Source organism: Choloepus didactylus, chromosome X, assembly GCF_015220235.1.
Source record: "Choloepus didactylus isolate mChoDid1 chromosome X, mChoDid1.pri, whole genome shotgun sequence".
NCBI lineage: Eukaryota > Metazoa > Chordata > Mammalia > Pilosa > Megalonychidae > Choloepus > Choloepus didactylus.
The window spans coordinates 94,724,953-94,751,307 of NC_051334.1; the positions used below are offsets into that span (position 1 = coordinate 94,724,953).

The following is a 26,355-nucleotide window of genomic DNA, read 5'->3' on the forward strand; positions in this document are numbered from 1 at the left end:
GGGTATGCTTGAAACAATTTGACAATAAGACAGTATATGGCAAGGTGCTAAATATTGTGACAGCTAATTGAAACTCAGTATAACTGTTAAACTGAGCATTCTGAAATCTAGAATCTGACATCTTTTACTAAGTTTTCAAATTCAAAGTCTATATCACAATGCTGCCATTCACCTTTTTACCTGGCAACTTTAAAATAAATCAAAACACCAAAATCCTAATGTTTATTGTATAACAGTTAGCTGTTCACAAGTATTTTAATGATAACCATGAATTATCAGAACACTTTTTGCACCTGACACATCCCTAAACATGCAGTATTTAAGTAGGAAGTTAAATTAAAATTCTAAATAATATTAATTATATGTTGGTATAATTAAGAAAAATAATGCTACTTACCATAAGTACACCATATGACCACCAGTCGGCACTCTGGGAATGGCCTCTCCTATTTATTACTTCAGGAGCCATGTACTCTACTGTACCACAAAATGAGTAGGCCTTCTTTTCTTGATCTACTGACTCCTTGCTGAGTCCAAAATCTATAATAACCATGTTATAAAAAATATATATCTGAAGAACTTCAGAAAATAGAGAACACCAAAAGAAACAAATTAATATATTAAACTTCATAACTTACTCATGGATGGCCTACAATTACACTTAAGGAATCTCCTGTGAGACCAATAATGGAAAGCAGCAATAATGGGGATTCATAATGGAGCTCTTTAAGAGTACTGAAAGATTGCTCCATTAAATCTCCTCCTTAAAATATATGCTTTCAGGTCTGTACCAGAATATAATACAATGATTTTGAGGGGACAACAATCAAATCAAGTCTCTCATATGGATCTAATTTTAAAAATAGACTAGGATGAAACAGAGATAGCAATTACATTTGTTAAAATATTTAAAAAGCAAATTTTACTTTCGTTTTGGCAAGCTTTCATTATTGTTTAAGGACTTGAAAGGCATCAACATACAAAAGTCAATCTAGGATCAAGATGGCACAGTAAGATGCTCAAGGGATCCCTACCCCCATAGAAGCTTTGTACAACCAGCAAAGACTGGCACAAACATCTTTGACACAGTTCCAGAAAACATTTAAAGGATTGCAGAAAAAGGGTGAGCACAAAATCAAGAAAAAGACAACTTAAAAACAATAAGAAAATCTTATAGTGTCTTTGCTGTCCCCTCCCCCATCCCCTCACCAACTCAGCACAGAGCCACCAGCACCCCGTGCAGGTTCCTGAACCCAAATTAGGAGGGAAGAGAGTAAACTTTGTGTGCATACTAGAGTTCAAGTATGTCTGTGTCAATGCCTGGGAGCAACATGAAGGACAGAACAAAGATATGCATTGCAGGATTTCTATCCCAGAGCATGCCCTGAATGTAGAGACAACTCACAGAGCTCTCCTACAGAATGTGGTAGAAGGACAAACAAATAACAGCTGCCTTGGGCAAGGAGTGCCAGCTTTGGTACATACAGTAAGCAAATATTGCTTCCTAGAAGAAAAAGGACATTTGCATTCCATGCCAAGGACAAGATGCAGGCACAGAAATGATTAGAAGGCCCCTAAACATTTGCCACTGGCTGTTCTCTAAATTCATTATTAAGATGGCCAAGAGCTGGAAGAGAGCATTCACATAAGTCAATCTGCAAAGACTGAGAAAGGTGTTTTAATTTTTTTTTCCTTTTCTTGGTTTATTTGGTTAGTTCCTGGCATTCAGAGAAATCTCTGTCATAACACTAACTGGATACAAGCTTAAGGAACAGAAACCTCAGAGTAAAAATTCCAAAGATAACATATAAAAATATGAAACTGTCCAAGATACAATAAGAGATTACAAAATATACAAAGAAACAGGAAGTGAAGGCACATGCAAAGATCAGGAACAGAGACCATAAACAAGGAGGACCAGAAATGGTACATAACAAAGATTTTTTTTTAAGTGGTCCTAAATATTCTCAAAGAGCTAAGGGAAAACAAAGGAAAAAGAACTAAAGGAAATCAGGAAAGCAATAGATGGACACAAAGAGAATATCAATAAAGAGATAGAAATCATAAAAAGGAACCAAACAGAGATGAAGACCATGGCAACAGAAATAAAAAATTTCCCTAGAGAGGTTAAATTGTAGAACGAAGCTGGCAGAAGAAAGAATCAGTGAGTTTGAAGATAAGAAAAGTGAAACCATTCAATCTGAGAAGCATAAAGAAAAAAGAATGAAGAAAATTCAACAAAGCCTGAAAGATCTGTGAGACACCATCAGGCATACCAATCTTTGCATTGTGAAGTCCCAGAAGGAGAAGAAGGAAAGAAAGTGGCAGAGAAAATATTCAAAGAAATAATGGCTGAAAACCTCCAAAATTTAAATAAAAACATGAATATATGTATTCAAGAAGCACAACAAACTCTAAACAAGTTACCAATAGACACACATGAAGCAACATTATAATCTAACTGCTGAATGCCAAATATAGAGTATTCTGAAAGCCAAAAGAAAAAAGTAACATATTTGAAGGGGGAAATAGATGTTTCTACATTAATAGTAGGAGACTGCAATACACGTCTTTCATTTATAGATAGAACATCCAGACAGAAGACCAATAAGGAAATAGAAGACTTGAGCAATACAATAAACCAACTAAACCTACTAGACATATATAGAACATTTCATCCAACTGCAGCAGAGTAAAACTCCTTCTCAAGTGCACATGGATAATTCTCCATGACAGACCACATGTTTGATCATAAAAAAGTCTCAATAAATATACTGAAAACACACAAAGTATCCTTCCTGACCACAATGGAATGAAGCTAGAATTCAGTGAGAGAGAGAGCTCTGAAAAATACATACATATATGGAAATTAAACAACACATTCTTAAGTCACCAATGGTTCAAAGAGAAGAAATCAAAAGGGAAATTAGGAAATACATTGAGCGAAGGCACCTCTGAGAGGCAAATGTATAGATCTAAATTCTTACATGAAAAAAGAGAAAGATCTCAAACCAGTTATCTAACTTCACAGCTGAAGGAACCAGTAAATAAGAGCAAACCAAACCCAAAGTTAACAGAAGGAAAGAAATAGCAAAGATTAGAGAACAGATAAATGAAACAGAGTAAAAACAATAGCAAATCAATGAAACCAAAAGTTGTTTCTTTGAAAAGATCAATAAAATTGGCAAACCTATAGAGGGACTTAAAAAAATAAAAAATGACACAAATAAAAAAAATCACAAATGAAAGGGGGGACATTATTATTGACCTTACAGAAATAAAAGAATATGAGAGGATATTAGGAAAAATTGTATACCAACACAGTAGACAACTTAGAAGAAATAGACAAATTCCTAGAAATACTCAAACTACCTAAACTGACTCAAGAACAAATAGAAGATCTCAACAGAACAATTAAAATAAAGATAACATAAAATTTGCCATTTTAATCATTTTAAAGTGTACAATTCAGTGGCATTAAGTATATTCACATTATTGTACAATTGTCACTATTCTCTAGTTCCAGAACTTTTTGTCATGACACAATTTTAGCACCTAATTGCTCCCTAATGTTTTGTATATGTATTAGCCACCCTATTAAGTGTTTAAGTTGTAAGAGGTAAAGAAGATTCAGTTCCCTTCCTTTCCATTCCTGTCCTTAAAGACTTCACAATCTGGTGAGGGAAACAAATAACCTAATATTTATTATACAGTGTAACAAATTATATGTTGATCCCACCACCATAAATTTCTGTTTTTGTAACCAGAATTTTAATTTTACTTTGAAAAGCAAAGTAACTTTTGCTAACATTCAAGTAGTCATATCAGTCCACACAGTGAATTAATTTAGGCTAGCCTGAGTTTTTAAGTCTTTTGATTTAGGTCAATTCAGGACTCAGAGTCCTCATGCCCTCTACTTTGTAACAAAAGGAAACCAGAAAATCGATCTTCTGATTTAAAACCAAATGATAAGCTCATCCTTCCTAAGGGAACAGGGAGACCAGGGAAAACCATGATAAGAAAGAACTTCCCATATAGCTGCATGAAACAGTTGAATTGTTTTGATTTATTCTTGTTGCAGGGACAGCTTGCTTATGATCAAACATGGCATTATACATTCATGATTATCTCTTTTTGGCAGATTATCTTGAGGAATAGTTGCATTTGAGAAACTGTTAAGAGATTGTGTTTTTGAGTTCCTTGAAATCTGGGATGTAGCAATTGGTGATCTAAAGCTGAATGCTTTAGCAGTTTTGGTTAAAAACAATGTTACCAATGTTGAACAGTATCATAATAAGGATTTTATTTGCATTCTTCCATTATTATGACTTATTTCACATTAAAAATTCATTACAAGATTGTTTATTTTCTTAAATCTGTTTTATTGAGATATATTCACATACCATACAATCATCCATGGTGTACAATCAACTGCTCACAGTTCCATCATATAGTTGTGCATTCATCACCACAATCAGTTTTTGAACATTTTCATTACTCCAAAAAAGAAGGAAAATAAGAATAAAAAATAAAAGTAAAAAAATAACACCCAAATCATTCCACCCACCCATCCCACCCAATTTTTCATTTAGTTTTTGTCCTGATTTTTCTACTCATCTGTTCATACCTTGGATAAAGGGAATGTGAGCCACAAGGTTTTCACAATCACATTGTCACACCATGTAAGCTACATAGTTATACAATCATCTTCAAGAATCAAGGCTACTGCATTGCAGTTTGACAGTTTAGTGTATTTCCTTCCAGCTATTCCAATACACTGAAACCTAAAAATAGATATCTATATAGCACATAAGACTGCCCTCCAGAGTGACCTCTCAACTCCATTTGAGATCTCTCAGCCACTGAAACTTTATTCTGTTTCATTTTACTTTGCCCTTTTGGTCAAGAAGATTTTCTCAATCCCATGATGCCAGGTCCAGGCTCATCCCCAGGAGTCATGTCCTGTGTTGCCAGAGAGATTTACAACCCTGGGAGTCATGTCCCATGTAGGGGGGAGGGCAGTGAGTTCACCTGCCAAGTGGGCTTAGAGAGAGAGAGAGGGCAACATATGAGCAACAAAGAAGTTCTCTGGGGGAGAACCTTAGGCACAATTATAAGTAGACTTAGCCTCTCCTTTGCAGTAACGACCTTCATAAGGGCAAGCCCCAAGATTGAAGCCTTGCCCTACTAAAATGTTAGTCCTCGGTATTTGTGAGAATATCAATAAAAACCCAGGTGGGGGCATCCAACATTTCTGCATTTTTGCCAGTTCCACAGGGGGGCCCTATAAATATATTTTTATACCCTGCCCAAATTACTTTGGGATGTATCAGTATTTCACAATACCCTATACCAAAATACCAGATCTCACTTCCTCTTCAAAGTTCTATGTAATTATGGTGTTTGAATAAACTGATCATACAAGTTAAATTATTTAGTGAGATGCAGAAAATATATATCCTGCAGCAAATAAACATTTCTTCCCTTGGTCTCACATAGAAGATGAAATTTTCAAACACAGTCAATATCATCCTTTACCCTTTGGCCTGATTTGCCTTAGTCCTAATGAGATCTGCTTCAGTTAAGTTACTGAAGTCTGGACTTTTTCAGCTTAACAGTTGCTGTATGTGGTAATGCCAACATTCATAGCTACCAAGCTCTAACTCTTGAGTTTCAGGTGTCACACAGATACCCAAAGTTCCAGAAACTGACCGAGTTATATACAAAAAGCTCAGCATCTTAGAATTTGGAGATAGCCATTACAACTAAGGAATAGATATGACATTGTAAGAGCTTACAATCTAGGGACCATTACAACAAGTGCTCCCCTGATAAGCTGTGTTCTAAGATTCAATTCTCAGAATTTACACGTTATAGTTAGTCCATATTGGTGAGGCATTGTAATGTTTGTCTTTTCATTTCTGGTGTACTTCACTCAAAATGCTGTCCCCAAGATCCATTCACCTCATTGTGTGTCTCACAGGTTCACTCCTTCTTGCAGTTGCTCAGTATTCCAGTGTACACATACACCACAGTTCACCATTCTGTTCATCAGTTGATATACCCTTAGGCCACCTTCATCCATTGCAAATCATGAATACTGCCTCCATAAACACCAGTGTACAAATGTCCATTAATTTCCATGCTCTCAGATCTTCCAAGTATATACCCCACAAAGAGGATGCAGGACATTATGGCACCCACATTCTTAGCTTCTTATGGAAACAGCACACTCTCCTCCAGATAGGCTACACCATTCTCCTTCCCCACCAACAGTAAATAGGTAGTTTATTACTGTGCCTCTGTCCATGTTTTCACCAGCACTTGTATCCCTGTTTATATTTTTCCCTATAATTATATAGAGATACATTCACATATCATACAATCATCCACAGTGTACAAGCAATTATTCACAGTATCATAATATAGTTGTGCATTGATCACCACAATCAGCACTTGAACATATTCATTACTATGAAATTTTTTTAAAAAAAGAATAGAAAATGGAATAAAAAAACACCATACACTTTAATATAATTATAAGGTCAGACAATGACACCACTACCAAGAATACAATATCCCTCCCTTATATCCCTCTCTCATACACATTTAGCTTTGGTATATTGCTTTTGCTACATTTAATGGAAGCATGTTATGTTACTGTTAACCATAGTCTCCAGTTTGCTTTGATTATATTTTCCCCCACTACCATCCTTTTTTGAACAGCTTGCAAAGTTGACATTCATTTGATCTTCCACATGTAAAAACATTTTCATATTTTTATATTTAATCACAATCATTGATCACTCTAGGTTTTAGTAAGTTATACACTTCCAGTCTTTATTGTTTATCTTTCCTTGTGGTGTCATAAGTGCCCATAGCCCTCCTCTTTCAGTTTTACTCACAGACATCTTTATTCAGTGTATTTACAACATTGTGCTACCATCACAAAATATTATGCTATCCATTTCTGGAACTACATAATCCATCTTGAGGACCATTCTATACTCCTTCAGCATCAAATGTGTGATCTCCACCCTCTTTCAATCCTCAAGGCTCATCCACATTACTATATGTTCTGTGACTTTGTTCTCTCTTACAGCTGTGTAATATTCCATCCTACATATATATCACAGTTTATCCACTCATCAACTGATGGACATTTGGGCTGTTTCCATTTCTTGGCATTCATGAATAATGCTGCTATAAACATCTGTTTAAAAATGTCTGTTCATGTCTTAGCTTTCTGTTCCTCTGACTATACACCTAGATATGGAATTGCTGGATCATATGGCAAATCTATACTTAACTTCCTGAGGAACCACTACACTGGCTGCTGGAGTGTCTGCACCAATCTACATTCCCATCAACAGCAAATAAATGTGCTTGTTTCTGCACATCCTCTAGAGCACTTGTAATTCTGTTTTTTTTTTTTATACAGGCCATTCTAAGCAGAGTGAGATGATATCTCACTGAGGTTTTGATTTTCATTTCCCTAATATCCAGTGAAGTTGAGCATCTATTCACATGTTTTTGAGCCATTTGTATTTCCTCTTCAGAAAATTGTCTGTCCATGTCTTTTGACCATTTTTAAATTGGGTTGTTTGCCTTTCTGTTGTTGAGTTGTAGGACCCCTTTATATATTTGGGATATTAAACCCTTATCTGATATGTGGTTTCCAAATAATGTCTCCCATTATGTAGGCTGCCTTTTTACTTTTCTGACAAAGCCCTTTGATGTATAAAAGCATTCAATTTTTAGGAGAACCCATTTATATATTTCTTCTTTGGTTGCTTGTGCTTTGGGTATAAGGTCTAGGAAACCACCTCCTACCAAAAGATATTTCAGATATTGCCTTACATTTTCTTCTAAGAATCTTATGGTCTTAGTGCTAATGTTTAGGTATTTGATACATTTTGAGTTATTTTTTGTATAATGTGTGAGATCATCAGGATCTATACAGAAAAGGCATCTGACAAAATTCAACATCCTTTCTTGATGAAAACAATTCAGAAGATAGGAATAGATGGGAACTTTTCAATATAATAAAGGCATCCTTTCATTCTTTTGGATATAGATATTCTGTTCTCCAAATATCATTTATTGAAGATGCTTTGTCCCAGATGCTTCAGCTTCAAAGCCTTATCAAAGATCAGTTTTCCAGAGATGTGAGGGTCTATTTCTGAATACTCAATTCAATTCCATTGGTCAGTATATCTATGCTTATGCCAGAACCATGCTGTTTTGACCACTGTAGCTTTGTAATACCTTCAAAGGTAGGTAGTGTGTGACCTCCCACTTCCTTCCTCTTTCTCAAAATATTTTTGGCTATTTGGGGAACATTGCCCTTCCTAATAAATTTGGTTATTGGTTTTTCTATTTTTGCAAAGTAAGTTGTTTGGATCTTAAGGTATTGCATTGAATCTATAAATCAGTTTATGTAGTATTGACATCTTAACTATATTTCCTCTTTCAATCCATGAACAAAGTATGTTCTTCCATTTTTTAGGTCCTGTTTGATTTCTTTTAGCAGTTTTCTATAGTTTTATGTGTATAGGTCTTTCGTGGTCTTGGTTAAGTTTATTCCTAAATACTTGATTCTTTTGGTTACTACTGTAAATGGAATTTTTTCTTGATTCCTCCTCTTGTTGCTCATTAGTTACCTATGGGAACACTACTGATTTTTGCATGTTGATCTTGTAGCCTGCCACTTTGCTGTATTCACTGATTAGCTCTAGTAGATTTGCTGTAGATTGTTCTGGATTTTCTACATATAGATTCATGTTATCTGCAAACAGTGAAAGTTTTACTTCTTCCTCTCCAATTTGGATGACTTTTATTTCTTTTTCTTGCCTAATTGCTCTAGCTAGGACTTCCATCACAATGTTAAATAACAATGGTGACAGTGGGCATCCCTTTCTTGTTCCTGATCTTAGAGGGAAAGCTTTCAGTCATTCCCCATTGAGTATGATGCTAGCCGTGGTTTTTTCATGTATTGCCTTTTACATATTGATAAAGTTCCCTTCTATTCTCATCCTCTGAATTGTTTTCATCCAGAAACATTGTTGAATTTTGTCAAATGCCATTTCTGCATAGATTGAGTCAATTATGTGGTTCTTCCACTTTGATTTACTGATGTGGTGTATTACATTAATTGATTTTCTTGTATTGAACCAGCCTTGCATAACTGGAATATATGCCACATGGCTGTGGTGTGTAATTCTTGGAAGATGCTGCTGGATTCAATTTGTGAGTATTTTGTTAAGGATATTTGCATCTGTATTCACTACAGAGATTGGTATATAATCTTTTTTGTAGTATCTTTGTCTGTCTTTGGTATTAGGTGATGTCGGCTTCATAGAATGAGTTAGGTAGCTTTCCCTCCTCTTCAACTATTTCAATGATTTTGAGCAGGATTGGTACTACTACTTTCTGGAATGCTTGGTAAAATTTACATGTGAAGCAATCTGGTCCTGGGCATTTTGGGGAGTTTTCTGATAACTGACTCAATCCCTTTACTTGCGATTGGTTTGTTGAGGCTATTTCTCCTTGAATCAATGTTGATTGTTCATGCTTTACTAAGAAGTTGTCCATTTTGTATAAGTTGTCCAGTTTATTAGCATATATTTGCTCAAAGTATCTTCTCATTATCTACTTTATTTCTGCATGGACAGTAGTTATTTCCCCTTTCACATTTCTGATTGCACTTATGTGCATCCTCTCTGTCTCTCCTCTCTCTCTCTCTCCCTCCCTCTGTCCCTCCCTCTTTCTTGTTCTCTTTTGTTCACCTAGCTAAAGGTCCATCAATTTTATTGATTTCCTCAAATAATCAACTTCTGGTTTTGTTGATTCTATTGTTTTCCTGTTCTCAATTTAATTTATTTCTGCTATAATCTTTGTTATTTCTTTCCATCTCTTTTCTTTGAGGTTTGTTTGCTCTTCTTTCTCTAATTCCTCCAGGTGAACAGTTAATTCCGATTTTTACTCTCTCACATTAATGTAGGTGTTTAGGGCAACAAATTTCCTTCTCAGCACCACCTTTGCTGCATCCCATTATTTTGATATGCTGCGTTTTCACTGTGGTTTCCCTCAGGTATTTACTAATTTCTCATAATTTCTTCCTTTTTCCACAGGTTGTCTAAGAGTGTGTTGTTTTGCCTTCATATATTTGTGAATTTTGTGACCTTCTGCCTGTTATTGATTTCCAACTTCATTCCATTATGATCTGAGAAAGTGTTTTTTATAATATCAATGTTTTTAAATTTGTCGAGACTTGCTTTGTCACCCAACACATGGTCTATACTCGAGAATGATCCATGAGCACTTGAGAAAAATGTGTATCCTGCTCTTGTGTGGTGTAGTGTTCTATAAATATCTTTCAAGTCAATTCATTTATCATAAAATTCAACATCTATGTTTCCTTACTGATACTGTGTCTAGATGTTCTATCTGTTGATGATAATGGTGTATTAAAGTCTCCAACTATTATTGTAGAGGTATCTACATCTCCCTTCAGTGTTCTCAGTGTTTTCCTCATGTATTTTTGGGCACTCTAGTTTGGTGCATAAATATTTATGATTTTTATGTTTTCTTGATGAATTGACCCTTTTATTAAAACATAGTGTCCTTCTTTTTCTCTTGCCATTCTTTACCTTTTGAAGTCTAATTTTTCTGTTATTAGTATAGCTACTCCCACTTTCTTCTGTTTCTTTACTTAAAATATCTTTTTTCAACCATTGACTTTCAGTCTATTTTTGTGCTTGTGTCTAAAGTGAGTTTCTTGTAGACAGCATATAGATGGATCCTGTTTTTAATCTATTCTGTCAGTCTATGTTTTTTTTATTGAGGAGTTTAATCTATTAACATTTAGTGTTATTACTGTAAGGTCAGTACTTTCTTCTACTATTTTGTCTTTCAGATTTTTTATGTCATATCTTATTTTTTCTCTCTCCTTTTACTCATCCTGATAGTGCTCATTTCTACATTCTTCTCCAAACCTCCCTCTCCTGTCTTTTCCTATCAGCCAGCAGCACTCCCTTTATCATATCTTGTAGTGCCAGTCTCATATTCACAAACTCTCTCTGTGTCTGTTAAAAAATACTTTAATCTCCCCCTTTTTTTAATTTTGCATTCAGCAAAAGGTGTTTTTTATTGAGATTGTTCACATACCATAAAATTATCCAAGCATCCAAAGTGTACAATCAATTGCCCATGAGACCATCATACAGCTGTGCATCCATAACCACAGTTATATTTTTTTCAATTTTTAGAACATTTTCATTACTCAAGAAAGAAATAAAGACACACACAAAAAAGGAAACTCAAATCCTCCCATATCCCCAACCACCCCCCTTCCATTATTTATTCATAGTATTGGTATAGTACATTTGCTACTGTTGATGAAAAAAGTTAAAATACTACTAATTACAGTATATAGTTTGCAATAAATATATATTTTTTCCTATATGCCCATGTATTATTAACTTCTAGTTATAGTGTCACACATTTGTTCTAGTTCATGAGAGAGATTTCTAATATTTGTACAATTAGTCATGGACATTGTCCACCACACAATTCACTGCTTTATATATTCCCATCTTTGACCTCCAAATTTCCTGCAGGTGACATACATGACTCTGAGCTTCCCCTTTCCACCACCATCACACACCATTCAGCACTATTAGTTATTTCCACAATATGCTACCATCTCCTCTGTCCATTTCCAAATGTTTAAGTTCACCTAGTTGAACATTCTGCTCATAATAAGCAACTGCTCCCATTCTATATCCTGATAACTTACATTTCCTGTCTATGAGTTTACATATTGTAATTAGTTCACATCAGTGAGACCTTGGAATATTTGTCCTTATGTGTCTGGCTTATTTCACTCAATATAGTGCCCTCAAGGTTTCATCAGCCCATTTTTTAAGACGGTTTTGTTCACACACCATATATTCCATCCTAAGTAAACAACTGATGTTTCCCTCTACAGTCACATATTTATGTATTCACCACCATCACCACTATCTGTATAAGGGCATCTCCATTTCTTCCACAAAGGTGGAGGAAGAGTCAAAGAGGCAGAGATACAGGAGAAAAAGAAAAAAGAAAGTGAGAGGAAAAAACATAACAGCTAGGAAGCTACAAAAGGGAAGACAGCATTAATCTAAAGTAGAATAAAGAGTCAGACAACAGCACCAATACCAAGAGTCCCATACCCTTCCCCTATGTCCCCCCATATGCATCCAGCTTTGGTATATTGCTTATGTTATATTAAAGGAAACATAATGCAATGTTTCTGTTAACTATAGTCTCTAGTTTGCATTGACTGTTATTTTTCCCCATTCCCACCCCATTTTTAAGATCTTGCATTGTTGACATTCATTTGTTCTCCCTCATGTAAAAACATATTTGTACCTTTTATCACAATCATTGAGCACCCTAGGTTTCACTGAGTTATACAGTCCCAGTCTTTATCTTTCCTCTTTCCTTCTGGTGTCCCACATGCTCCTAACCTTCCTCTTTCAACCATATTCACAGTTATCTTTGTTCAGTGTACTTACATTACTGTGGTACTATCTCCCAATATTGTGTTCCAAAACTCTCACTCCTGTCTTTTCCTTTCTGTCTGTACTGCTCCCTTTAGGTTTTCCTATAGACCAGGTATCTTGTTCACAAACTCTGCCATTGTCTGTTTGTCAGAGAATATTTTAAGCTCTCCTTCATATTGGAAGGACAGTTTTGCTGGATATGGGATTCTTGGTTGGTGGTTTTTCTCTTTAAATATCTTGAATATATCACCCCACTTCCTTCTTGCCTCCATTGTTTCTATTGAGAAATCTGCACATAGTCTTATTAAGCTTCCTTTGATGGATATAAGCGATGGATCTCTTTTCTCTTGCTGCTTTCAGGACTCTCTTTTTATCTTTAATGTTTGATAATCTGATTATTAAGTGTCTTGGTGTATGCCTATTCAGATCTACTCTGTTTGGGATATGCTGCACTTCTTGGATCCATAATTTTATGTCTTTCATAAGAGATGGGAAATTTTTATTGACTGTTTCCTCTAATATTGCTTCTGTCCCTTTTCCCTTCTCTTCTCCTCCTAGGACACCAATGACATGTACATTCCTGCATTTCATTTTGTCCTTAAGTTCCCAGAGACATTGCTCATATTTTTCTATTCTTTTCTCTATCTGTTCTTTTGTGTGTAGGCTTTCAGGTGCCTTGTTCTCCAATTCCTGAGTGTTTTCCTCTAACTCTTGAGATCTGCTGTTGTATTTCTCCATTGTGTCCTTCATCTCATGTGTTGTGCCTTTCATTTCCATAGATTCTCAGTTTTTTTTTTGAACTTTTCATTTCTACATTATGTATGCCCAGTGTTTTCACTATATGCTTCATCTCTTTTGCCATGTCTTCCATAAACTTTCTGAATTTATCCAGCCCTAGTTATTTAAATTCCTGTATCTCAGTTGAAGTGTAAGTTTGTTCCTTTGACTGGGCCATAACTTCACCCCTCCTAGTGTAGGCTGTAGTTTTCTATTGTCTAGGCATCTTGCCTCCTTGGTTACCCCAATCAGGATTTCTTAGACCAGAATGGCTCAGGTCTTGGAAAGAGACAATAGTTTCAGGTCTCCCTGAGGGTGTGTCTTAGAAGATTGGTACATACTGTGAGCTCTCATGTCACTGCTTCTCTGCACAGCAGGTGGCACCTGTCAGCGTGTCACTCCTGACTGGTGTAAGGAGGTGTGGCCCATGGCAGTTTTCCCCAGACTATGGGGTCTGGTTCTCAATGGAATGTGGGTAGTAGAGCTTGGCACCACCTCTTTCCTCTTAGGGAAGATATACCTCCTGGGGAGAGGTCATTTGCATTTGAAAAGTCTCTGACTCTGCTATCTCCACCCTTGTCTGTGTCTGAGTGCTGGGAATTGAAAATGGCTGAGGTTTTCTCCACTGAGCCAAAAAAGGGACAGAAAGACCCCCTTCAGGGTCAGTCTGTGGCCCCCTTCAGTTTCACCCATTGGCCTGAGACAGGACCCAGTCCTCTGGGCTCCCCCTCCCACCTAGAGAGGTTCTCTGGCTCTCCAAGGTCAGTCTTCATCAAAAGCTTCTGTCTGCTTCTTGGGGATTCATAGCTTGTATTGAGCAGTCCATATTTGCTAATTAAAACCCCAGTTGGAGCTCAGCCCAGCTATATTTGCTTGCTTGCTTGGAGAGTGCTGCTCTCTACTACATTGAGGCTTTGCAGTTTGGGAGAGTGCTGCTCTCTAGCACAGTGAGGCTTTGCAGTTTGGGCCACTGGGGAATGGGGCTCCTGGCTTGGATCTGCAGTTTTTACTTACAGATTTTATGCTGTGATCTCGGGCATTCCTCCCAATTCAGGTTGGTGTATGATGAGTGGATGGTCATGGTTGTCCCCCTGCTGTTATTCCAGATTATTTACTATTTGTTCCTGGTTGTTTATTAGTTGTTCTGGGGGACTGACTAGCTTCCACTCCTCTGTATGCCATCATCTTCTGTCTCTCCCTCATTTTTGAAGGGCAGTTTTGCCAGATATAGAATTCTTGGTTGGCAGTTTTTCTCTTTCAGTATCTTAAATATATCATCCCACTGCCTTCTTGCCTACATGGTTTCCATGAAGAAATCTGTACATACTCATATCAAGCATCCCTTGTATATGATGGATCACTTTTCTCTTTCTGCATTCAGAATTCTCTCTTTATCTTTGACATTGGACAATCTGATCTGTAAGTGTCTTGGAGTAAGTCTATTGGGATCTATTCTGTTTGTTGTATGCTGCACTTCTTGAATCTGTAATTTCATGTCTTTCATAAGAGCTGGGAAATTTTCTGTGATTATTACTTCTATCATTCTTTCTATCCATTTTCCCTTCTCTTCTCCTTCTGGGACATCCATAACATGTATATTCATGTGCTTCTTTTTGTCATTCAGCTGTCTAAGACCCTACTTTTATTTTTCCATTCTTTTCTCTATCTGTTCTTTTGGGCATATGATTTCAAATGTCCTGTCTTCCACTTCACTGATCCTTTCTTCTGCCTCTTCAAATCTGCTGTTGTGCATCCCCATTGTGTTTTTCATTTCTTCTATTATGACTTTCATTGCCATAAGTTCTCCCATTTGTTTTCTCAAGTTTACAAATTCTTCTTTGTTGTAATCCAGTGTCTTCTTTATATCCTTCATCTCTTTTGCCACATTTTCCTTCAGCTCATGAATTTGGCTTAGGGGATTTGTTTGAACATCTTTAATTAATTATTTCAATTCCTGTATCTCAGTTGACTGCTAGTTTGCTCCTTTGGCTGGTCCATATTTTCATGTTTCCTAGTATGGGTTGTTATTTTAGATGTCTAGGCATCTGATTTTCTTGATTACTTTATTCTGGACCTCATTTTCATTCTATTATCTAGGGTTTTCTTGTTGGTTGGCTTTTTTCTCTATCTGTTCTTTGGCATTCAGTTCAACTTATTCTAGACCTCTAATATAGTTGTTTAGTTGATCAGAGTTTTTCACCTCTTATTTTTCTGGTTCTTTCCCTGACTCTATGTAACCTTTTTGTGAGTGTCTCCCCAGATATGGTTGACCCCAATCAGATATTCCCAGTCTAAACAGGCCCAGTTTTCAGTAGGATGTATGACGTTTCCATGAGAATGAGACTCTGAATGTTGTCAGACCTTCCTGTGAAACCTGTAGTCTCTGTGCTTTTCCTATCCTTTCCAGCAGGTGGCAATCATTAGCCCACAGCTCCCCATCAGTGTAAAGAGTTGCTACCAATGCCTTTAATTCTCCACAGACCCTGTCCGTGCCAGTGGTGTGGCTGACTTAAGCTGGGTTCTCTTTACCAGCCCCTGGGGTCTGAGTTCTTTGAAGGAATGCCACTACTTGAGCTGGACCATGCCCCCTTTTCTTGGGGAAGTTATGCCCTTTAGGGAATTGTCTTCCCCACTAGATTCATTGATTTGTCTCTCAGCCCTGTCTTACCTATAGTGTTGCCTGGGTCCAGAGGCCAGTTGCAAATATCTGAGGCTTTCTGTAATGAGCTACCTAAAATAATTATTTCAAAAAAAAAAAGGAAAGGAAAAAGAAAAAGAAAAAGAAAAATCTCTTTTTAAGACCTCTCTCCAGTCCCTAAATTTTGTCTGTCCCAGTATAGGCTATTTAAAATAAAGATACACCCTTTAGGCTATTATCTCTTTCACCTGAATAGTTACTCTGAGACAACTTAAATTCTGTCCTTGCCCTGGGCATTGCTGAAGCAGAAGCTCTGATGGGCTATTGAAAAGCAAAAAATTAAAGAGTCATAGATCAAGAAAAGATGGAAAAAAAAAAAAAACCCTTTCTCAAAGCTGGACCCCAGCTTCCCATGTTTGCAGATGGGAGTTGGTCCCTGTTTCTTTGTGCCTCTTTTTCCCGGAGCCTAGCCCTTTTCCAGTTTTCCGAAGATGGCCAATTCTGAATATCTGTTTTTTGTTTGTTTTGTTTTGTTTTTGTTTTTGTTTTTGCTGTTGCTGTTGCTGTCAGCCCTGCCTCCTCTCTGCCAGACTGATTTCTCCAGGTTTCTTTGGTGCCTGCCCATGGTTTATCTGTGCTTGGAACTTTTATTCAGCAGTCTGAATTTGTTAATTAATTCTGCAATTGGTGTTGGGTTGAGCCCCCCTCCTTGCCCCCAGCATAGAATGTTTCTTTTTCCCTAAGAGAACCAGCTCCAAGACAGTCTGCTATGCCTGGAGGTGAGGGGCATCAGCCCTCTGGCCAGGAAAACTTAAGAGTTTTTCACTGCAATATCAGCTGTTCCACCAATTCCACCCAATCCAGACTGGTGTACAATGCATGACTGGTCACAGAAGACCCCAAAAAAGCTGTTTTGTACAGTTCCTGGCTATTTACCAGATGCCCTAGAGGAGAAACTACATTCCATACCTCACCACTCTGCCATCTTGCCCTGCCCCCCCAAGACAAAGACTTTTAAAAAATGGTCCTGGCTTGGGCAAGAGGGTAGCATAGAAAGGAGTGGAAGCTAAGTAGTCCCCCTGGAACAACTAAAAAAAAAAAGAAACAACTAGTAAATAATCCAGAATAACTGCAGGGGGACAAACGAGACTGTCCACTCATCATACACCAACCTGAATTGGGAGGAATGCCCAAGATCACAGCATAAAATCTGCAAGTAAAACCTGTGGATCCAAGTCACGAGACCCCCTCCCCCATAGCCCAAGCTGCAAAGCCTCATGGTGCCAGACAGAAGCTCTCTCCCAGCAAGTGAATATAGCTCAGCTGAGCTCCAACTGGGGTTTTAAGTAGCGAGTGTGAACTGCTCACTAAAGGCATGAATCCCCAAAAAACAGATAGAGGCTTTGAGTGATGACTGACCTTGGAGAGCTGGAGGGTCACCTTGGATTAGGTCTGAAGGGGACTATCTGTTTCTTTTTTGGCTCAGTGGTGAAAGCCCCAGCCATTTTCAGTTTCCAGGGCTGTGACTCAGAGAAGGGTGGAGACAGCACAAGCAGAGAGAGAGACCATTTAAATGCTAATGATCCCCTCTAGGGGGTCTATCTTCTCTAAGAGGAAAAGGGTGGGGCCCCTTCCATTCAGAACCAGACCCCAGAGCCTGGGGGAACACGGCCATGCCTCCTCACACCAGTCAAGAATTATAGGCTAACAGGCATCACCTGCTGGGCAGAAAAGCACAGTGACCTGAGACATCACAGGGTGGAGCAATTTTCTAAGACACACCCTCAGGGAAACCAGATACTGAATATTTCTTCCCTCTGGGACCTGAGCCTGTTCTGCTCTGGGAAAACCTGATTTGGATAACCAATGAAACATGCCTAGACAACAGAAAATTGCAACCTACACTAAGAAAAACAAAGTTATGGCTCAGTCAAAGGAACAAATGTACACTTCAACTGAGATACAGGAATTTAAACAACTAATGCTAAATCAATTCAAAAACTTTAGAGAAGATATTGCAGAAGAGATAGAGGCTGTAAACAAACACTGGGCATACATAAGGCAGAAATCAAAAGTTCAAAAAAAACAACTAGTAGGATCTATGGAAATGAAAGGCACAACACAAGAGATGAAAGACACAATGGAAACATACAACAGCAGATCTCAAGAGGCAGGAAAACACTCAGGAACTGGAGAACAAAACACCTGAAAGCCTACATGCAAAGGAGCAGATGGAGAAAAGAATGAAAAAATATGAGCAACGTCTCCGGGAACTTAAGGATGAAACAAAGTACAATAATGTACGTATCATTGGTGTCCCAGAAGGAGAAGAGAAGGGAAAAGGGGCAGAAGCAATAATAGAGGAAATAATTAATGAAAATTTCCCATCTCTTATGAAAGACATAAAATTACAGATCCAAAAAGCGCAGTGTACTCCAAACATAAGAGATCAGAATAGGCCTACGCTAAGACACTTCACAATCAGATTATCAAATGTCAAAGACAAAGAGAGAATCCTAAAAGCAGCAAGAGAAAAGTGATCCATTATATACAAAGGAAGGTTAATAAGACTATGTGCAGATCTCTCAGCAAAAACCATGAAGGCAAGAAGGAAGTGGTGTGATATATTTAAGATACTGAAAGAGAAAAACCGCCAACCAAGAATCCTATATCCAGCAAAGCTGTCCTTCAGATATGAGGGGGAGCACAAAATATTTTCTGACAAACAATGAGGGACTTTGTGAACAAGACACCCGCCTGACAGGAAATACTAAAGGGGGCACTACAGAGTGATAGAAGACAGGAGTGTGTGGTTTGGAACACAATTTTGGGAGATGGTAGCACAACAATGTAAGTACAGTGAACAAAGATAACTATGAATAACGGTTGAGAGAGGAAGGTGGGGAGCATGTGAGATGCCAGAAGAAAGGAGGAAAGATAAAGAATGGGACTGTGTAACTTGGTGAAATCTAGGGTATTCAACAATTGTGAGAAAGTGTACAAATATGTTCTTTTCTGAGGGAGAACAAGCAAATGTCAACCTTGCAAGGTGTTAAAAATGGGGAGGCATTGGGATGCAATCAACATAAACTAGAGACTGTAACTAATAGAATCACTGTATTATGCTTCCTTTAATGTAACAAAGGTGATATACCAAGGTAAATGCAGATAAGAGGGGGAGATAGGGGAGGCATGTTAGACACTTGACGTTGGTGGTATCGTCTGATTCTTTATTCTACTTTGATTTAAGGTTATTTTTCCTTTTGCTGCTTCCTAGCTGTCATTTTTTTTCCTCTTTCTTTTGCCTCTCTACCTTCTTTGACTCTCCCTCCTTCTTTGTGGAAGAAACGTAGATGCCCTTATATAGATAGTGGTGAAGGTGGTGAACACATAAATATATGACCATACAGAAGACCACTGATTATTTACTTAGGATGGAATGTATGGTGTGTGAACAAAACCATATTAAAAAAAAAATGGGTTGATGACAAAACCTCGAAGGCAATATACTGAGTGAAATAAGCCAGACACATAAGGACAATTATTGCAGGGTCTCACTGATAGGAACTAATTATAATATGTAAACTCATAGACATGAAATATAAGGTACCAAGATATAGGACGAGGCTTAAGAATGGGGAGTGGTTGCTTAGTATGAGCAGAATGTTCAACTAGGATGAACTTAAATGTTTGGAAATGAACAGACATGTTGGTAGCAAGATGTGAGAATAACTAACAGCGCCGAATGGTGTGTGAATGAGGTGGAAAGGGGAAGCTGAGAGTCACATATGTCACCAGAAGGAAAGTTGGAGCTCAAAAGATAGGAATGTATAAAACTGAATCCTATGGTGGGCAATGTCCATGATCAACTGTACAAATATTAGAAATTGCTTCCATGAACCAGAACAAATGTATGACAATACAATTAGAAGTTAATAATAGAGGGGCATATAGGGAAGAAATATATACCTATTGCAAACTATATACTATAGTTAGTAGTATTTCAACATTTTTTCATGAACAGTAACATGTACTATACCAACACTATGAGTCAACAATTGAGCGGGGTTGGTTAGGGATAGGGGAGGATTTGAGTTTCCTTTTCTTTCTTTCTTTTTTCATCTTTCACTTTATTTCTTGTCTGGAGTAATGAAAAGTTTCTAAAAATTGAACAAAAATTAAGTGTGGTGATGGATGCACAGCTGTATGAGGGTACCCAGGGGCAAGTGATTGTACACTTTGGATCTTTGGATAATTGTATGGTATCTGAACAATCCCAATAAAAATTAAAAAGGAAAAAAAAATGGTCCTAAATTTGCTCAAAGAGCTAAAGGAAATCAGGAAAGCAATAGATGGTCATAAAGAGAATATCAATAAGGAAATGGAAATTATGATAATAAACAGAGCTGAAGACCACAGTAATAGAAATTAAAAATTCCCTAGAAGACTTTGTTTTCATTTCCTAGGCTTCTCAAACCAATATCATGATGTGAGTCAGATTAAACAATGGTTATTTATTCATTTACAGTTTTGAAGCTGGGAAAATTTCCAAATCAAGGCATTATTAAGTAAAGTTTTCCTCCCAAAAACCAGCTTCCAGTAGTCCCTGGCTCTTCTGTCACATGGCAAAGCAAATGGCAGCATCTGCTGATCTCTCCCTTCTCTTCTGGGTATCACTTTCAGCTTCTTCTTTCCATGGTTTTTTATATCTCATGTCTGAATTCATTCTGCTTATAAAGGATTCCAGTAATAGTATTAAGACCCATCTGGACTGTGGTGGGTCACACCTTAACCAGAGTAACCACATCAGAAGGTCCTATTTACAGTGGGGTTACACTCCCAGGAAAAGACCAGATTTAAGAACATATTATTCTGGGGTACACAGAGCTTCAACCCACCACACTCCACCCTCTAAACACCCAAAAGTCCTGTTCTTTCTACATGAAAAATTATTCATTCTGTCACAAAATCTCAAAAGCCTTTTCATTTCAGTAACAATGCTTGGTATAAAGTTTTATCAAAATCAGTTATAGATGTGATCTGTCCTGGGGCACAATTTTCTTCAGCTGTGGACCTATGAAACTTAGAGAACAAGTTTTCTGCTTACAATATACAAAGAAGGGACAAGCACAGGATAAACATTTCCACTCCAGAAGGGAAAAAATGGAAGGAAAACAGGGTTCACAGGTCCCAAATAATTCTGAAACCCTGCAGGGCACACTCCATTAGATTTCAAGGTATGAGAGTCATCTGTGGAATGATATTTTGTCCTCTATGCCTGATGAAGTGGGAGCCCCATCCCTTCCAAGCACTTGCACAGTGGAAATGCTCTCCCCTAACACAGGGGTGAAGGCCCCACCTTCTTCAAGCATTAGGGTGACAGCCAGACTGTCCAAAATCCCCAAGGTAAAGACTCCACCTTCTCTGAGAATTGGGGTGGCTGTACTCTTCCTGAACAACAGGGCAGAAGGCCTGCCCTCTCTGAGTTGAGCTGACTCACACTTTCCACCTAACTGGGTGAGCCCGCTCTCTTGGTCTGAGAAGATGTCTTTGGTCCAGATCACAGCTTCCATGGCTCTGCCCTTGAAATGATTTTTCCTTCAATTTGTCCCTTTTCAGTCCCTTTTAGTCCAAGGTGGCATTGGTTTTGCAAACAGATCTTGCAAAAAGGTTTTACATATAGTACACAGTGGTCCAAACCATCAGACAGTAGGCCTTTCTACAGATCCTTCCTAGATAACTGCACATCTAATACTCACTTGCACAGATTCCATGTTTATACCATTACATAAAGCACTATTCTCTGGGGACTCACTTTCTAGAAGCTCAGAAATTTCCAAACCATCAATTTCTAGTTTCTTTGTGCCCAGTTCAATTCTCACCTTATCCCTTTCCTCTCACATTTTACTATAAGCTATAAGGAGAAACCAGGCTGCACTTTCCACACTTAGTTTTGAAAGCTCCTTAATTAAATATCCAAGTTCAACACTCTCAAATTCTACCTTCCATCTGACATCAGAACTGAATCTTGCCAGGTTTTCTGTCACTGTAAAGCAAGTATCACCTTTCCTCCAATTTCCAATAACACATTCATCATTTCCTTCTAAGACCTCATCTGAAGTATCTTTAGCATCCATATTTCTACCAACAGAATCTTCAGAGAAATCTAGGCTTTTTCCACTAAGTGTCTCCCAATTCTTTCACCCTCTACCCATTACCCAATTCCAATCCCATTTCCACAGTTTTGGTATTTGCAACAGCAGCACCCCACTCTCCTGTTACCAAAATCTGTTTTAGTTTACTATGGTGCTCAAAGCAAATACCAATGAAATGGGTTGGTTAAACAATGGGAATTTATTCAATCACAATTTTGAGGCTTGGGAAATGTCCAAATCAAGGCATCATCAAGGCAATGCTTTTGCCCCAAAGACTGGCTGTCAGCAATCCTTGTCTACTCTGTTACATTGCAAGACACACAGCAGTGTCTTCTGGTGTCTCCCTTCTCTTTTGGATTTTGTTAATTTCAGCTTCTTCTGTCCCTGTTTTTTTTATATCTCATATCTGAATTCATTCTGCTTATAAAGGACTCCAGTAATAGGATTATGACCCATCCTGACCGTGGTGGGTCACACCTTAACTGAAGTGATTTCATCAAAAGGTCTTACAAGGGGTTTAAACCCACTGGAATGGATTAGATTTAAGAACATGTTTTTCCGGGGTACATATAGCTTCAGGCTACTATAAGGCTCAACAGCAGATTGGAGCTGAAAGAAGAATCAGAAAACTTGAAGGTAAGATGATTGAAATCATCCAGTCTGAGGAGCAGAAAGAAGAGAGAATGAAAAGTATACAGATCTGAGGAACCTGTGGGACATCACCAAGTGTACCAATATACGCATTATGGGAGCCCCAGAAGGAGAAAAAAGTGACAGAATATTTGAAGAAATAATGGTTGAAAACCTACCAAATGTAATGAAAGACCAGTATATGTACATTTGAAAGGCTCAACCAACTCCAAACATGATAAACCCAAATAGACTTACACTGTGGCATAGTGTAATAAAACTGTTAAATGCCAATATAAAGAAAGAATCCTAAAAGCTGCAGGAGTGAAACAATGTGTCATGCACAAGAGAGCGTCAGTAAGATTTAATGCAAATTTCTTGCTGTAAATCATGGAAGCAAGAAGGTAGTGGGGTAACTAACAGTACTGAAATATATACCTGAATGTGGTTAAAAGGGGAAATATTAGTTTGTATATATGGTAACAGAATAAAAAAAAAAAAAAAAAAAAAAAATCCCTGGAACTGCACTACACAAACAGTGAACCCTAAATTAAACCATGGAGACTATGGTTAATAGCACAAGTCTAAAAATTTGTGTTTTCATCGATTGTAGCAAATGTATCACACCAATGCAAGGTGTGATAATTAATAATAGAGTGGTATGTGGGAACCCTGTATTTTATGAATGATTGTTCTGTAAACCCACAACTTCTTAATTTTTTTTTAAAGTGGGAAGACAAATTTAAAACTCTGAAAGTAAAAACTGGCCAACCTAGAATCTATATCTAGCAAAACTGTGTTTAAAAATGAGGGAGAGCCTTTTAGGTCGGGCCCTCAGGGAAAGATGGCCGCAGTTCAGGAGCCTGAGATAAAAGTGGACAGCGGCGAACCGAAACTGAGCAAGAAGTGGTGGTAATCATTAGTTCCAGAGTATTCTGCCATGTTGACTCAAGCGGCTGTAAGGCTTGTTAGGGGGTCCCTGCGCCAAACCTCCTGGGCACAGTGGGGTCAGAGGGAGCTGCGACTGGGTCAACTTGCTCCTTTCACAGCGCTTCACAAGGACAAGCCACTTTCTGATAAAAGAAGTGAACTAAAGAGACGCCTGAAAGCTGAGAAGAAAGTAGCTGAGAAGGAAGCCAAGCAGAAGGAGCTCAGTGAGAAACAGCTAAGCCAGGATGCTGCTACCACCAGCCACACTACTGACAATGATGAGGGTGCCAAGGAGGAGAGTCTGGACCCAAATCAATACTACAAGATTCGCAGTCAAGCCGTCCACCAACTGAAGGTCAGTGGGGAAGACCCATACCCACACAAGTTCCATGTGGACATCTCGCTTACCCACTTCATTGAGGAGTATAGTCACCTGCAGCCTGGTGACCACCTGACTGATATCACCTTAACAGTGGCAGGTAGGATCCATGCCAAAAGAGCTTCTGGGGGAAAGCTCATCTTCTATGACCTTCGAGGAGAGGGTGTCAAGTTGCAAGTCATGGCCAATTGCAGGAATTATAAATCAGAAGAAGAATTTATTAAAATCAATAATAAGCTGCATAGGGGAGACATAATTGGAGTTCGGGGGAATCCTGGGAAAACCAAGAAGGGTGAGCTGAGCATCATTCCCTATGAGATCACGTTACTGTCTCCTTGCTTGCACATGCTACCTCATCTTCACTTTGGCCTCAAAGACAAGGAAACACGATATCGTCAGAGATACCTGGACTTGATCCTGAATGACTTTGTGAGGCAGAAATTTATCATCCGTTCTAAGATTATCACATATATAAGAAGTTTCTTGGATGAGTTGGGATTCTTAGAGATTGAAACTCCCATGATGAACATTATACCAGGGGGAGCTGTGGCCAAGCCTTTCATCACCTACCACAATGAGCTGGACATGAACTTGTATATGAGAATTGCTCCAGAACTCTACCATAAGATGCTGGTTGTTGGAGGCATTGACCGGGTATATGAGATTGGACGCCAGTTCCGGAATGAAGGAATTGATTTAACTCACAATCCTGAGTTCACTACCTGTGAGTTCTACATGGCCTACGCAGACTATCACGATCTCATGGAAATCACAGAGAAGATGATTTCAGGAATGGTAAAGCACATTACAGGCAGTTACAAGGTCACCTACCATCCAGATGGCCCAGAGGGCCAAGCCTACGAGATTGACTTCACCCCACCATTCCGGAGAATCAACATGGTAGAAGAACTCGAGAAAGCTCTGGGGGTGAAACTGCCAGAAACTAATCTCTTCGAAACTGAGGAAACTCGCAAAATTCTTGATGATATCTGTGTGGCAAAGGCTGTTGAATGCACTCCACCTCGGACCACAGCCAGGCTTCTTGATAAGCTTGTCGGAGAGTTCCTGGAAGTGACTTGCATTGATCCTACATTCATCTGTGATCACCCGCAGATAATGAGCCCTTTGGCCAAGTGGCATCGCTCCAAAGAGGGTCTAACGGAGCGCTTTGAGCTGTTTGTCATGAAGAAGGAAATCTGCAATGCCTACACTGAGCTGAATGACCCCATGCGGCAGCGGCAACTTTTTGAAGAACAAGCCAAGAACAAGAGCTGTATGTTTCTTAGATGTTTTATGTGGCTTGGGGATGAGAGGCAGATAAACAAAAATGAAGATAGAAGCCCCCAGAAGCTGCAGCTTGCACTCTTACTGCCACTGATGGGTGCTATCAAGAAATTGGAGAAAGACTTCGAAATTGTAGAATCTCTGGAAATGAGCTTCACTGGAGTTGCAGAGCCCCAGGCAATGGAGGTGTTTTTATCTCACAGAGAAACTTGGATGTGTTCTGAGGCCAAGGCTGCTGGTGATGATGAGGCCATGTACATAGATGAAAACTTCTGTACCGCTCTGGAATACGGGCTGCCCCCAACAGCTGGCTGGGGCATGGGCATTGACCGTGTTACTATGTTCCTCACAGACTCCAATAACATCAAGGAAGTACTTCTGTTTCCTGCCATGAAACCTGAAGACAAGAAGGAGAATGTAGCAACCACTGATACATTGGAAAGCACAACAGTTGGCACATCAGTCTAGAAAATAATAATTCCAAGTTAAGTAACTCTGGCATCTTTGTATCTCTGCAAAAGGTCAAGATTTGCAAGGGAATTCATATCTGCTGCAATCCATTTGATAATCACAGTTCAGTTCGGCCACCAGAAAAGAGAAGAAAAATTGACAATTTCTTTTTACTCATTGTTGCCAAATAAACCGTTTATCTCTAAAAAAAAAAAAAAAAAAAAAAAAAAAAAAAAAAAAAAAAAAAAAATGAGGGAGAGATTAAGACATTCCCAGATAAACAAAAGTGGAGGGATTCCATCACCATTAGACTGGCCCTACAAGAGATGTTAAAGCGAGTCCTGGTTGCTGAAGTGAAAGGATAACAGACAATAGACCAAATATTCATTAATAAATATCTGGTAAGGCCAATATGGGTAAATATAAATACCAATACTATTGTATTTTTGATTTGTAACTCCACTTTTTACTTCCTACAAGATCTAAAAGGCAAATGCATAAAATGCAATGATAAATCAGAGGTTTGGGACTCATAATGTATAAACATGTATTTTGTGACAA

The 26,355-nt window shown here is 38.3% G+C and overlaps 2 protein-coding genes across 2 annotated transcripts in view; one reads left to right on the plus strand and one right to left on the minus strand.

Annotated features, from left to right (window-relative positions):
• The window catches only part of RPS6KA6 (ribosomal protein S6 kinase A6), a 326,190-nt gene that overhangs the window by 117,465 nt on the left and 182,370 nt on the right, over window positions 1-26,355 (minus strand). The window contains exon 8 of the mRNA XM_037821825.1: window positions 398-540. Coding sequence (XP_037677753.1) covers window positions 398-540 — 143 coding nt within the window. The remainder of the gene's footprint in view (window positions 1-397; window positions 541-26,355) is intronic.
• On the plus strand, window positions 23,576-26,005 carry LOC119523068 (lysine--tRNA ligase-like). Its single transcript, XM_037821826.1, has 2 exons — window positions 23,576-23,657; window positions 23,838-26,005. The coding sequence occupies exons 1-2, from the start codon at window positions 23,596-23,598 to the stop codon at window positions 25,810-25,812; spliced, it is 2,037 nt and encodes a 678-aa protein (XP_037677754.1). The 5' UTR covers window positions 23,576-23,595; the 3' UTR covers window positions 25,813-26,005.

What these genes read in the sequence shown, in the direction of transcription:
- LOC119523068 (XM_037821826.1), top strand. Translation starts at nt 23,596, where the DNA reads ATGGCCGCAGTTCAGGAGCCTGAGATAAAAGTGGACAGCGGCGAACCG. An exon ending in GAACCGAAACTGAGCAAGAA is followed by an intron (nt 23,658 to 23,837) that starts GTGGTGGTAATC and finishes TGATAAAAGAAG; the next exon opens with TGAACTAAAGAGACGCCTGA.